The sequence below is a fragment of the Leptodactylus fuscus genome, chromosome 1 (assembly GCF_031893055.1).
Source record: "Leptodactylus fuscus isolate aLepFus1 chromosome 1, aLepFus1.hap2, whole genome shotgun sequence".
NCBI classification, from domain to species: Eukaryota; Metazoa; Chordata; class Amphibia; order Anura; family Leptodactylidae; genus Leptodactylus; species Leptodactylus fuscus.
In genome coordinates, this window is record NC_134265.1 from 56435886 (window position 1) to 56451557 (window position 15672).

The following is a 15672-nucleotide window of genomic DNA, read 5'->3' on the forward strand; positions in this document are numbered from 1 at the left end:
GAGTGAAGTAAGTAAGTTTGTATTGGACTTAGGCCATTATTCCATTGAATGTAAATTCTTCTGCATTGAAATATATGGACTTAGGTCATTAATCCTAGGTACCTTGTAAACCCAATGCATAGAACGAGGTACAAAGAAGCTTTCTAGGTAATAATTTGAAATGACAAAATGTGGACTTAGGCCATTTTTCCGTTGAGCTCTTCATATGTATGTGTATATATATATATATATATATATATATATACACACACAAAATTATATATATATATATATATATATATATATATATACACACATATATATATTATTATTATGCTTACTTATATAGCACCATCATATTCCACAGCGCTTTACAGATATTGTCAGTCACTGTCCCAAATAGGGCTCACAATCTACATTCCCTATCAGTATGTCTTTGGCGTGTGGGAGGAAATCGGAGTACCCGGAGGAAACCCATGCAAACACGGGGAGAACATACAAACTCCTTGCAGATGTTGCCCTTGGCAGGATTTGAACCTAGGACTCAGTGCTGCAAGGCTGCAGTGCTAACCACTGAGCTCTATATATATTCCTGGACTTTCTCTCATCTTGCCCACCTGAGCAGTCTGGGCGAGATGTACACCCCCTCCACTATTTTGCCAGCCATCAGCTTACTACAATATATATATATATATATATATATATATATATATATATATATATATATATACTGCAGTGCTGACTTGTTCTCAGCGGACAGCTTTTGTCTGCTGAGTATTTTGTTACATGCTCAGTATTGGACTGGCTTTTTTAGGAATGGCAGGTAGCTTTGGCAGTGGGACCTGTCATTCCACCCCCCTCCAGTCCACACATTGTGGATGTTTCTGCAGCATGTCAGCTGTTGTGGATTGTTCTCATCAGTGAGGTTTAAAAGGTCAACTTCAGCAGCAAGACTTAGGACAGAGCTGGGCTGCAGTCACACTTGTACCTTTCGATTTTGCTATTGAATCTGCTATTATAGGTGAGGTAACCTATTTATGTGTTTAGTCAGAGCCTAGATGGGCAGGTATTTATTGCTATACTACCGTTTTGTTTTGAGTGAAAATAAAACTCTACTTTGGTTTTGGACTAAGGGCTAGTTCACAGGTGGTGACTCTCACCTCCATCTCCACCTTTGCAACTGGTACATATGTTCTAGGAGAGCTTTAGAGCTTCTTTTCTATCCAAAAAAAAAAAAAAAGAGATCCAGCAGAGATCATATAATTAAATGCAGACAGCAGGGGAGAACTAGAAAATGCATAAATACTTAGGGGACCTTCACACTACTGCCACTGTCAGGCCCAGGGGTATCTATCCTAAACCCCAGGGAAACTGGATAGGGGACGGCTTGCCGGTGGTCAGCTTAAAGCAAACCGCCAATGTCCATATGCAGCCTCTCCACCCGCACGGACACAAAGTCGTACATGCAGGACTTTGTGTCTGTGCAAAAAAAAAAACAAAAAAAACTGTTTCCAGGCGGAGAGGCTGTATACGGACCCCGGCGGTTTGCTTTAAGAATCCATTCAAATGAATGGGTTTTGAAGCTGACCACCGACAAGCCATGCCCTGTCCAGTTTCCCCGGGGTTCAGGATGGAAACCCCTGGGTGGAAAGTGGCGGTAGTGTGAATGTCCCCTTACCTGCATCCTCCCTTCCTTTTCTGCGCTGAGTCATCCATCAGTACAGGGGCGTAACTACCGTAGAGGCAGCGGAGGCGGCTGCCACAGGGCCCGGGCCATTAGGGGGCCCGGTGACAGCCGCTACCGCTGCGTTTTTTTTGTTTTTTTTAAATAGGCCGTTACGGGCCCTAGTCACTTGCCGATCCTGGCTGGGCCGGGATCGGTAAGTGACACCGCAGGCCCCACAAATACTATCATTATACTCGGGGGTCTTTGCAGACCCCCGAGTATAATGATCGGCGGATCGGAGAGGTAATAAACATAAAAAATACAGTTACTTACCTCTCCATGATCCTGCCAGGCCTCCTTCCTGACATCCTTTCTGACGTCTCTGACGTCACATGAACCCGGCCTGCGTCCTGTGTTATGTGACGTCTGACGTCATTTCAGAAGAACGGCAGCGGAGAAGACAGTGTAGAAGCTGGGGGGGACAGGTAAGAAACAGTAATTTTTTATGTTTTTATTCCCCTGGGTCTCCGATTATTATACTCTGGGGTCTGAAAAGACATACTGAAAAATGTACATTGTGAGCTCTATGTGGGGCTCAAAATCTAAATAAAAAATAAATAAATTATATGTTCCCCCTCCATCTCTCCCACAGTTTCATATAACCCCTTCATCTGCCCACAGTTTCATGTCCCCTCATCTCTGCCCACAGTTTCATGCCGTTCTCCCCCCTTCATCTGCCCCCAGTGTCATGCCGTTCTCCCCCCCTTCGTCTGTCCTAGTGTCATGCAACCCCCCGCCTTCATCTGCCCCCAGTTTCATGGGCCCCCTTCTTTATGCTCCATAAAACACTTATACTCACCTTCCAACGCTCCCCCACAGCTCTCTGCGCAGTCTCACTCGCATAGTTGTAGGCGCGATGTCACGTCATCACATCGCGCCTACACATGCAAGAGTCGGAGCGCAGCGTTAAAGTAGGAGCTGAGCTGTGACGGCTCCTGCTTTAATCGCCTGTGTATTCAGCTCATCGGTGTCCTCAACTCAGCATTTCCGCAACTATGATTGACATGCTGCGTTTTTCAAAAAGGCAGCTTTTCAGCAGTTTTTTTTTTCCCGCAGTGTGGGGCTAGGATTAGACAAAATTGCATTCACTATGCTGGTACTGTAAAACGCAGCGGTTTTTTTCGCTGCGTTTCCGCAATGCCCAAGAACGCTGCATTTCTACCAAGTGAGGCCTTAGCCTAAGGGAAGAAAATCTGCAGATAAAAACGCAATGGAAAAATACTGTGGAAAAAACTTCATGAATTTGCTGCGTTTCACTACATGAGGCCTTATTAGACTTAAACCAGCAATTGTAGCTTATAAACCAGGTTCAGGCTGAGGCCCCATGTTGCGTAAACGCGGCTTTTTTTGTTGCAGATTTTGTTGTGTTTTTGTCAACCAAAGGCAGGAGTGCATTGGGCAGAAGGGAGAAGTGGTCATTCCTAGGTCTGGCTCAAAACAACGCAACAAAATCTGCAACAAAAGAAGCTGCGTTTCTGCAACGTGGGGCCTCAGACTGGGTTTCTGGGACGGATTTTGACGTGGAATCAGCGTAAGAACCCAGCTCAAAAACACGCCTCCCATTGAATTGAACGGTTTCCTTTTTCCGCAAACAATTTGTTCCTGTTTGCAGAAAAAAGAAGCAACCTACCCCTTTCTTGAGGCGGAATCTGCCGCGCGACACTCCCTCTGTCTAGGCCCATACATTTGGGCCTAATCTGGAGCGGAATGCCGTGACTGGATGCCGATGCACTGCATGCACTGCACTGGCATTCAGTCATGGCTAGCTGTTTTTTGGACCGGATTCTGAGGCGACCTCCGCCTCAAAATCCGGTCCAAATAACCCCCCGAGTGAACCCGTCCTTAGTGTCCAGAGTCTTGGACTCTATAACTTGTTAGTAGAATGGCTGCTTAATGCTGCTTCTTATTCTTATGCAGATAAGTCAAGACCCCATGCCTTGTGGGACTGAGTTTATAGCAAAATGCCCTAAGATGTTTTTGGTGCTGACAGACTCCCTTTAAAAAGACGAATTTACCACATTTTGTAGCTGTCTGTCAAAAGTTTACCCTGTCTACCTAATAGACATCACTAGTAAATGTGGGCCTATGTACCTTGAAACAGGCTTAAAACATAGAAGTCTCCTGATGAGAGGTACGTCTCACCACTGACGATGAAGAGCGTATCAGGCGTTGTACAAACCACAGAAAAGTAAGAATAAAACATCACTAGAATTTATTTTTTTTACATATTGTACATTTTATACATAATTACAGATTTTCAAATAAAATATAAATCTAAAAATTACAGAAATGGAACAGAAATGGGGAAAGATAAAAAAATTATATGACAATTTTTCCAAGAATTTTCATTAGGAACAAAATCATTAAAAAACACAAACCAAAATGAATCAATGTGAAATGTGGGTTTGGAAAGCAAATACAATACACAAGAACAGCAAACTGTATAAACTTCAACCAAAGACGTTCTCCTTTAAAAAAATGGACAGAAAAAAAAAAAAGTATTTTTTTACCTAAACATGACATAATTGTTGGCAGATCTGATATCTAGGATGTCTGCCAGCTAAGCCCAGGTAAGAAGTATAACAAAAGATGATCCTACCGAAGTGATCATGTACTCAAGCTGCCGTTTTCAGGGATCATACATTACAGGGTGTATGGAAGGACAAAAAAATACGTATATACCTAGAACACTTAAGACTATAATCAGCTTAAAGGGCTCGTACCTAGTTAGCAATCAGTTTTATAAAATATTCACAGAATATGTGATAAATGGGATCACCACCAGTGCAAGGAATAGGGGTGTTTTACCACGTTCCATTTATTTCAATGGGAGCGTTGGAGATAGCAGATTGCTGTACTTTGGCCATTTCCGTCACTCCTACTCAGGCACTCTTTAACTAAGATTAGAGACAAGGGACTGGACCAACATTTTGCGGTATCGGTGACCCGGGAAGGCTATGGACCAGGGAAGAAGATTATCAGGAAGAGATAAGTAACCTTTACTTATGTTAACATGTCCATTTTTAACGCGTTTAAGTTTTCATACGTTCGAAAAACCCTTTAGACTACGGCGCCATGTTGCGGAAAAGTTGCTTTTTAGTTGCAGATTTTGCTGCTATATTTTGATCTAAAGTCAGGAGTGAATTGAGCAGAAGGTAAAAGTGTGAGTATTTCCAGTATATTTCCCATTCCTTTTGTGCATGAAGGTAGAAGTATAAGAACTTCCTATGTATTTCTCATTCCTTCTGTAGCCATACTTGGCTTTAGCTCAAAAAACCTGCAGCGATTCCACAAAGTGGGACCTCAGCCTTAGGAAAAGGCCCCTTTTTGGGGAAAAGCTGCTTTTGTTTTTGCAGATTTTGCTGTGCAATTTTGATCCAAATCTTGGAATGGATTGAGCTGAATGAAGATGTATTCTTTGCTTCCTAGATATTTCTAATTCCTTCTGTAGTCACTACTAGGTGTGGCTCAAAAAAACGCAGCGAAATCTGCAAGAAAAAAACCAAAACAGTGTAGGGCCTTAGGGGGCATTCATACGGAGTGAAGTAGCGCTGATTCTGGTACGATAACTTGCGGAAGAATCAGCGCTGAAAAAAAAGACTTCCATTGACTTCAATGGGTTCCGATTTCCGCGCGGAACACATTGAAATCAATGGGAGTCTTTATCAGCGCTGATTCTGCCGCGAGTTATTGTGCCAGAATCAGCGCCAATTTACTCCGTGTGAATGCCCATCTCCAGTTTGCCTTCTACCTGTGGTTGCAGGCGGTCAGCATGTCATCTTTTACATCTATATTAGGGATTTGCAGCCCTGTATAAGATAAACCTGGGACCTATATTTAGATTAAAAAAACAAAGCGGTTGTCAAGGCTTTCTATTGAGGTCTGGTGCACATATGAGATTTCAAAAGTAAAGACGTGAGCACCAACTCCACTTATGATATGAGGCACATATAATATACGCTCCAATATAGCAGAGCTCTTTTGCTTCAAGTACAGTTTGTTATAGGATAAATAAAAGAGCTCTCCAGGCATTGTCACCGGGTTCATCCTGACGTCACACTCATGTCATGCTCCGATCCTGAACCATGGTAACAGATGAATACAAAGTAATTTAAGCTTTGAGGGTTTTTCTTTCTCAACAAGCACCGTCTTGTCCATATGAAGCTTCCCAGATTCAATATTTTGTATCATTTCGGAGTCTTACCTAACTGGCTTAAAGGGGTTGCACCACAACCACCACTAATGCCCTATCCATAAGTGTCTGATCATTGGGGAGATCCAGACCCACAAGATCAGAAAATGGGGTCCCTTATATCCTGATTGAAGGAAGTGAGTTGCAGAGATCCACTGCTGTTAGATGCAGTCTTTATTGGCCTGAAAGCAGTATAGTGTTAAATGAAGCAGCAGGAGGCATGTGTGAATGCTGCACTACCTACAGTAAATGGGGGAGCATAGGTTCCCAGATCACATGATTGGTGGAAATCCTAGTGATCAGACATGTCATCCCCTATCCTGTAAATCCCACTCCTTTTTGTTTAATGGGGATTACAATTTCTGAAATATTACAAACTTCAATATTTTTTGCAATGCGTTAGGCTAAAGACCCCACGTTGCGAGACACAACTAAAAAATGCTGCCGTTTTGAAAACACAGCTTTTCTGCAGCGTTATTTTCCCTGCAATGTGTGGATGGGATTAGTCAGAACCTCATTCACTTTGCTGGTACTCTAACCACTTCCCGCCCAAGGAATTTTTTTGTTTTTGACTCCCCCCCCCCCCCCTTCCTTTTTTTATTTTTCCACTCTTGGCGTCATATGAGGTCTTAGTGTTTGTGGGGCAAATTTTTCTTCACAATGCTACCATTAATTATTCTGTACAATATACGGGGGAGGCTGGAATATAATTCAGAATGGGGTGGAATTGAAGAAAAAGTGCATTTGTGTGACCTTCTTATGGGCTTCCGTTGTACAGCGTTCAGCCAAAATGACATGTCACCCGAATTCTATGTTTCGGTATCATTCTAAGGATACCAAATTTATATAGTTTTACTTACATTTTAACCCGTTAACAAAAAACCTAAACTGCAATTTTTTTTTTCTCTAAAAGTCGCCATATTCTGACACCCGTAGCTTTTTTATACTTCAGTGTACGGTGACGCATAGGGTGTATTTTTTTGCAGGACCAGGTGTACTTTTTAGTTCTACCATTTTGGGGAATTGCTATGGCTTTCATAATTTCTTATTCAAATTTTTATCACAGGTAAAACTGAAAAATTTGTGGCTTGGCACTTTTGATCATTATTTTCCCTGCTGCGGCTTTTACTGTACGGGAAAAATATTTTTATAAATTTGTAGCTTGGGCTTTTTCGGACACAGGAAAACTTAATATGTATGTGCTTCACAGTATTTAAGTTCATAATATATGTTCTAAGGAAAGGGGGGGAGATTTGAACTATTTTTTATTTATTTTTTACTTTTTTATTATTTTTAATAAGTACTAGTACGGTGGATATCGGGAAGAGGTTAAAACACAGCATTTTTTTTTTCTGCTGTGTTAGGTCAACAGGAAAAATGCTGCGTTTATATAACATGGGGCCTTACAATTCTTCAACATTTTTAAGATTTCTTAAGCAACTATTCAATATGGATCTTCATTGTTTACTTCCTAGAGCTAAAATCTAGTCATGCGATGTGCACACAAACACATAGGTGCATTGTTTGTTACATTATGTGTTCAGTGCTGTGCTTTGTAATGGGCCATACACCACTGTCTCCAGTACAGATTTTTTTTTTTTACACAATGGATGTAAACAATGAAGGCTCCTATAAAATGACAGCAAGCAGAGATCTTGAACATCATTTCATATTCTTAAAGAAACTATTTTGTAAAAATGCATAACTTTTCATCACACAAAGAATATTGTTTATTGGTTAGAAAGGTTTCTGAGCAGATAAATCCCATTTTCATACCATCCTGCGGTGTCAAAATTTAAAGGCTTTGGACACTGTCACATGATTCCCCCCCCCCCCATTGAATTACATATATTTTATCATAAGAATTTTTTTGAATTCATTCTAGATCAAAAATTGGCAACCACTTGCTTTTACAACCTTCAGGCATCATCATACATTACAGACTTGAAATCAGTGAACGTGACAGCTCAGTCTGTAGCCCCATCTCTGCTCTTCTGCATGATCTAAGCTGATATCACACGTCCTTGCCAAAAAAACTTTTTTTTTTTTTTTTTTTTAAATTAAACCCCATATATTGTAGCCTTTAAGCATTGCAGTACTTCCTGCAGCGCTTTGAACAGAAAGTTCACAGAGTTTCTGTGGACTTTCTATTATCATTATACCTATGGGGAAGCCGCTGGTATTTCCTTAGATATAATTGACATGCTGCGATTTCCAAAACCGTGCCGGTTTTGGAAATTGAAGTGTGTCCTTGCCGCAGTTTTAAACGCGTGAATCCCATCAACTTTGCAGTTACTGTAAAATGCGACAATTTTTCCTGTGGCATTTTTGCCACAGGCAAGTCGCGGCATTTCCGTCCCGTGGGACTGCAGTCTTATAAAGGCTTTTCCAGCAGTTCCTTTGTTTTTCAGATGCATCCTGTAGTTTTTAAATAAACTCACTTTTCTTCGTTATCTTCAGCCTCCTCAAAAAGCACAGGGGGGTGTATACTTTCGCCATACAGCACAGCGCATCATCCTTCTGGTCCCGCCTATGTACGTTATACTTCTTATGCTCTGTAGCTCATAGAACTACAAGAAGATATTGGAAATGCGCAGCACACTGCTTAAGTCAGAAAATCCAAGATGGCGCACCTGCATGTGCAGTATGCATGGTCAGGACCCAAAGTGACCGTGCGTATTGCACATGCACGGGATTTCGAGCAAGGAGGCGGTCAGAGCTGCGATTGAATGTTAGTGACGACACTAACATGTATATTGGGGGAAGGCTAAGAAAAAAAGAGAAGGATGGCACATAACAGTAAATAGGAGGGATTAAAAGGATGACGCAGCTGTGCTCTGTGGCGAAAGTATACGTCCCAGTGCTCTCTGAGGAGGCAGAAGATAAATAAGTTTTTGGCAATGATAGATTTCCTTTAAATCAAAACGAGATCTGCTTCGAGGAACAAGCAGAAGAAACAAGATCATGGCTGTCAAATTTTCATGTGGGACTGTGCAGCCTGCAATGTATGAGAACACATGTATGCTTCAGAAGACACATGGTTGAGAATTTTTATCTAATACCAATTACAAAATAATTTGCCCAAAGCCTTTAAGTTATATACTAACTGAGCACATTACTTGTTTCCCCTTGATAAATCTATAGGTCTACAACAAAGAAATGCAAACTGTATCCAGATAAGGCTGCCAAACTGGAGTACCGCGTCCAGACACCAGACAAAGAAAAAAAGAAGGTAAAATGAAAACACAACTAGTTCAAGTTAAATGATACCTAAACTTTCAAAACTTTTTTCTTTTCTAATTCCATAAATCAATAGTGCAGGTGATAATAACACGTTCAGGCAGCAGGCAATAGAAGTTTATGGAGGGAAGAAGGACAGCTCCTGTAGGCAGAGAGATAAGAGACCCCTCGGGACTACAGAGAGACTGTTCCTTCACAGAACACAGCTGGTATATCAGGTGAAATGACTCACAAGATGCTACAGATAGTCTGATGTCTCTCTCTTCGACTTTCCACCTGCCTTGTCCCCCTTCTCTCATCTACCCTCTCCATTGATTTCATTGTAAATCAATCTGTGCATAGACAGTATCAATGAATACTGAAAAAGTGATAAGAGCAGACAAGGCAAAAGAAATAATTAAGGAAACCGGCACTTTTCTTTAATAAAGTATATGAAAATTTTTTTTATCTTCATCTGCACTACTAAGTATGAAATGAAGGGGGAAAAAAAAAAGTTTTAATGCTATATAACTACCAGTTATTCTACCCATCGTATTTAAACCTGAAAATAGCATTCTGTAATGCATTGCACAGCAACGTGTAGCAGCCTATAGCTCAAAATGAGCCAATAAATTAACTTTAAATAAATAAATAGATATATTTCGGAAGGTATGACTGTACACAACGGTTATACATACATTAAAAAGTCCTCACTGACCATGTGTGTTCCATGTGAAATATTCAGCACACATACTGTGCATCTGTGTTCTCCAACCTGCGGCATTTTGGCTATTGCAGAATTGCAATATGTTGAAAGTTGTAGTATTCCAACAGCCGGAGAGCCATAGGTTGGCGGACACTGGTGGCCATGACAGCCAAGTGTGCCAACGTGCGAGATCAGCAGATTCCATCAATCATCAACCTCCATGAAAATATCACTAAAAAAATATTCAGACACTGGAGCGGCTTCTTCTTCAGTAGTAAGGTCAGGTGATTTGGATGAGGTTAGTGATTCTGTATCTTGATTGTCAGAAATCTGAAACATTAAGAAAGATAAAACAGTCAATGTGGACCCCAATGGAAAATCTATAACAGGTTCCCACTTACTATGTGATTTTTTTTATAAAAGGAGTATCCTCTTAGGAGGCAGAGTGGGCCATAGGCCTGTTAAGAGCCCCAATTTAACTGCTACCTTTGCACCCCCAAAGGGCCGCATCCCTTTAGTGGTAAACGGTGCTCGAGAAAGACAGCAATATGTTGCTTTTCTAGGGCATATTAGACTAGCAGTTACCACTAAAACTCATCTGTTCTCTTCCTATTACTCCTCTTACAAAGGTTATACAATGCAAACCAGCCCTTTACCAGAAGGCAGAAAACGGCCTCACTAGTGCCACCTATAGGTGGCTTTACTCTGAAAATCAGTGTCTGTACTTGAAACGTGACTCTGCTTACCAGACCAGATACCCTGCTGCATGGGCACTGGTACAGATTTGCTAGCAAATCCAATAAAATGTCTTTACTGTCAAATTTAGGATTTTTCGTACAAACTACCTAAATATCAATTAAATTATCAATCGAATCAACTGGATATTAGAATTTATCTTTGACGTATGAAGTAGTACAGTAAAATACAGCACATGTACTCAGACAATGACTACCTTACACGGTGTAGTTTTATTTGTAAGAATTGAAGAATTAACTTTATACAGGTAGCAAGAAATATTTGATTCAGCCTCAATGAAACCAGACATGTCAGATTAGCAGATTGTCTGTATTATCCTACACATAATAAGCAAATAAAGGTATAGAACTGCAAGCGCAGGCAGCTCGATGTTAATGTATATGTATATTGACAAACAGGGGTGGCCGAAGCAAGACTAACACCTATCCTGCATTTATGGCATAGCCTATGAATCATACAGTGTTTTTCTCCTTGTGAATCGGCGCCTCCATTGTGGAGATATCACTGTTTTTGTCTATATGCAAATTACCTATTTGGAGCAATGAGGGCATTCCTGATGCTCCAAAGAGGTAAGCAGCAGCAAACTCATTGCTCTAAAGAGTTAATTTGCATAAAGCTAAAAAAAAAACCTTGATATCTCTGCAATAAATAAGAAGGGAAAAGGACCATTTGATTGAGGTGACCTTCACTTGTCTACATGCAGGGCTGGGTATGTACACCTTCTGGTGACTCACTCCCTATCATGAATCTCTCTATAAATATGTGCAGTGGTGTGTATACAGCTCCTATGCAGATCTATGTGCACCAGGTTGATGCAGTTTGCATATATAGTCAAAACTAGTTATGTTATTTCATAGTATTGTTGAGAGAAGCAGGATGGAGGCGGCTGCTGCCATGTGAGGGCGGGTTCACACCTGCGCCCAGTCTCCGTCTTCTGCCCGAGAAACTGAACAGAGATGGAAACCCGGCAGTCAGTGTCCGCCTGTGAGCGTCTTCTGGTCTCCATGGCGAAACCGTTTTTTTTTTTGTTTGTTTGTTTTAACCGGACACAAACTCCTGCATGTCCAACTTTGTGTCCGGTTAAAAAAAAACAGTTTCGCTGCAGAGAGGCAGAAGATGCTCACGGACGGACACTTTGCAAACCCATTCAAATGAATGGGTTTGCAAACCCATTCAAATGAATGGGTTTGCAAACTCACTGCCAGTTCCCGTCTCCTGTCCAGTTTCTCAGGCAGACGACAGAAACCTGCAAAGCGGAGACCGGGCACAGGTGTGAACCCACCCTGAGATGCTCCACATTGAGAAGAGTAGCAGGTGGAACTTGTGGCAACAAATCCCATGGAATGAAGACTATACAGGGAAAGTCTGACTTCTTTACACTTACTTGTGATGTGGAGGGGAGGCTGTCTTCAGTAGTAGTGCTCTGCATTTCCTCTGCGGGTGCTAAAACGGGTGATGATGAAGGCACTTCACTGTCATTGGCACTTTCTAGGTTCATATCTGGACTTTCTTTCCGTTGGCCACGGATTGTAGGGAAAATCTTTCTATATTTTGGCTTTGGTTGATTCTTCTTCTTTCGGCTTTCTTCATTTGATTTCTTTGACTGCTTTTCTTTGCAAACCAAAGATAAAAATCCCAATGGTTTTCTCCCAGGTCTGAGAAAAGAAAAGAAAGTAACTGAGGCAGGACTCATAATGGAGTTGATGGTGGCAGCTCTAAAGACTTTTGTCTGGTCCTGGTATCTACAAACTACCCACAGAAAAAGCAAGGGGCACCAATGGGGTAACAAAGGGAGTCCTTCCCTCCATTTATATGTTTAGATGGAACTCTGCAAAAGTGGAATGACATCCAAAAACCAAACCGTTCCAAAACCCAAATAGCGCTGCTTCGTTTCTGCACCTTGCTGTATACCCGACAGCAGTTTGTACCCCCATATATTGGTTAAGTGGGGTGTCCCGGGTACAACAATGTGAAATATGTGGGCATGAACTGCTGCTGAGGCGCACGGTAAGGCACAGAAGGGAAGAAGCGCTATTCAACTTTCAAAGCACAGACTTAGATGGTTTGGTTTTTGGATGCCATGTCATGTTTGCAGAGACCCTGAGGTGTCACTAAATTGGAATCCACCAGAAAGTGACCCCATTTTGAAAGCTGCACCCCTCAAAGAATTTATCAAGAGGTGTAAGTGAGCCTTAGTATCGCAGAAGTGAATATGTAAGCTGTGCGGATTAAATTCGGTCCACTAAATCCCATGTTATTTTCCCACTAGCTCCCATGACACAGATGGGGTGGGGGCATTCTGGGGGATCAGCGCTGGTGTATTCTCTCTCATAAGCTATAAATCTGGGGTGTCCCCTGATATATCCGCTCGCACAGGTTCCTTCTAGTTACAGCTAGTTATGTCCTGATGATTTTTGGGGGGGGTTTTGCCTTCACATTGTACAAACTACAGAATTTTTTTTTACTTTCTGGCAATGTGGCCATATGAGGGCTTGCTGCTTGCAATATGAGATGTACTTTCCAATGCCACCATTTTGGGGTGCCTGTAACTTATTCACTACATTTTATTAACTCTTTCGGGATGGGATGTAAAAGAAAACATCAATTCTGGCATTGCTTTTTAGCATTTCATTTTCTTCCCCTGCAGTGTACAGTATAAGTAACGTGTTACCTTTATTCTGCGGGTCGGTACAATTATGGCGATACCTCATTTATATTCTTTTTTAATACTTTGCATAACATTTTTATTTTTCAGTTGATGGAGCTGGCTGAGGGCATACCTTTTGCAGGATGACCTTTTTATTGGTACCATTTTTGGTTTTCATCTGACCGTTATTGAACATTTTGTGAGGCAAAGGTGGCAAATAATCATTACTTTGTGCGGTTTTCTACATTTTTTATTTTTTTTTTGAAAGTCGTTCATGTGGGTTAAATAATGTTTTAGTTTTATTGTTCAGGTTTTTACGGATGCGGTGATACCAAATATGTAATGATTTTTATTATTTTACATAAAACATTTTATATGGGAAAATGTGATTTTTTATTTTTATTTTTACATATTTAAAGGAGCTCTATCACTGGGAAAAGTCATTTTTAACTAATTACATCCTTGCATAGCCTTTAGAAATGCTATTCCACACCTACCTTTAGTATGTAAATTGCCTCAGTGGTTTCTGAATAAGTCCGTTTTTATTCATATGTTAATGAGCTTCCAGCCAGCACAGGAAGTTCCCAGCAGCCTCCTCTCTCCTATTATCTCCTATGTGTGTGTGCAAACAGGAAGCTGAGTCATCATCAGCAGCCTGTGCATAGGAAACAATAGCAAAGGGGGTGCACAATGTATCGTACACCAGCCTAATTAACATATGAATAAAAACGGACTTACCGTATATACTCAAGCATAAGCCGACCCAAATATAAGCAGAGACCCCTAATTTTGCAGATAAAGTCTGGTCATGTGCATTGCAGCTTAGTAACTCCATGGGGATCATAGTAATAGCAGATGACCCCATCATGTCCCTCACATTAACCCCGTGTGCCTCACATAAGAGTTACTGATATGTGGGACATATGGAGGTAATAATTAGGTATCTTCATAGTTAAGGTCCTTCATTAGTACCCTCATGTGTCTCACATATTAGTAACCCTTATATGGGGCACACAGGGGTTAATATGAGGGACATGATGGGGTTAACTGTTATTAATGTGAGGCACATGAGTTACTGAAACTAAACGAATAACCCCAAATGCCTGACATTAATAGGCAGAGTAACCCCAGTATGTACCTGTGTGTTTCACTTGTGTATTTACTGTAGCTTCCTCTCCTCCATACAACAGACATCTTCCATAAGACACAATGAATCCCGGCCACTCATCTGCAGGGTAGATGCTAAATCCTAGTGTGCTATAAAGGACCTCTGATGACGTCATGACCATGTGATCGGACTCTGGTGTGGGCGGAGCTACTAGGATTCAACCTTATCTGCAGATGTTACATGCCAGTGGCTACAGGACCTTTGATGACGTCACGTGACCTCATGACAAGCCAATCACAGAGCAGTAGCAGTAAAGGACCTCCCCCTTCCAGTTTTCTGTGCTCCGGGGACCCTGACTCGTTTATAAGCCGAGGAGAGCTTTATCAGCATGAAAAATGTGCTGAAAAAGTCGGCTTATACTCGAGTATATACGGTATTCAGAAACCACTGAGGCAATCTACATACTAAAGGTAGGTGTGGAATCGCATTTCTAAAGGCTATGCAAGGATGTGATTAGTTAAAAATGACTTTTCCCAATAATAGAGCCCCTTTAAACTTTATTTTTGTTTGTCCCCGTAGGGGATTGAAGCAGCAATCTTCTGAACGCTGCTTCAATACATATACGCTGCAATTCACATGTATTGCAGGCTGTCAATCCATGCAGAAGCATAGGCCGACAGCCTCCATTCTTGGCAGGATCAAACAGGTACGTGGAGGGGAATTGATGGGGCAAACCCAGGGTCGCTGATTAGACCCCGGGCAGTCCATTAGCAACAGCGGCACCTCCCAAAAAACATTGTGGGGAGGAAAGGCCGATCGGACCCCGGAACATCATCTACCCCAATTCCCAGCCTGTAGGCAAACTGGAGCGGGTCCATAGCCAAGCTCACTAGAGGTCAAGGATGTTTAAGTACCAGTCTCTCTAGGACCTTCATCAATGGGATGTCAATGCTACAGATCTGTAGCCGTTGAAGTTCGTTGGATTAGGTTTCTTTGGAACTGATACCATACAAGATGTGTTCCACAGTTGTGGTTCCACTCCCAGCTTCAGGCTCATATTGCACATGTGGGTCATAACACTGCACAGATGGTCTTCACACATTTTAAGAACTCTATCCCATCGGGTCCTCCTCCTTGTCCACTTTAATCCCCCTGATTTCCCTACACAGAGGACCAGATTGGAACCATATGGCAGTTGATTGCAGGTCGATGAGGGTGGACCCAGGTGTTTGTGTGTGCTGGGGAGGCATTTCTTGTCAGCAGATCTAAAGGCTCTCTTTTTCTCCTTGAGAAGGGCTTTAGTCTCAGAGTTGATCCATGGTTTATTATTAGAGAAACA

At 41.7% G+C, this 15672-nt stretch overlaps 1 protein-coding gene and 1 long non-coding RNA gene across 4 annotated transcripts in view; one reads left to right on the forward strand and one right to left on the reverse strand.

Annotated features, from left to right (window-relative positions):
• The window catches only part of LOC142200553 (uncharacterized), a 221536-nt gene that overhangs the window by 57095 nt on the left and 148769 nt on the right, over positions 1-15672 (forward strand). The window lies entirely within an intron of this gene.
• Positions 6506-15672, reverse strand: part of BDP1 (BDP1 general transcription factor IIIB subunit) — a 50311-nt gene continuing 41144 nt past the window's right edge. For all 3 annotated transcript variants that reach the window (XM_075270866.1, XM_075270874.1, XM_075270857.1), the window contains exons 42-43: positions 11963-12233; positions 6506-10152 (exon numbers count right to left, since the gene is read on the reverse strand). In XM_075270866.1, the coding sequence (XP_075126967.1) occupies positions 10027-10152; positions 11963-12233 (397 nt within the window). In that variant the 3' untranslated portion in view covers positions 6506-10026. The remainder of the gene's footprint in view (positions 10153-11962; positions 12234-15672) is intronic.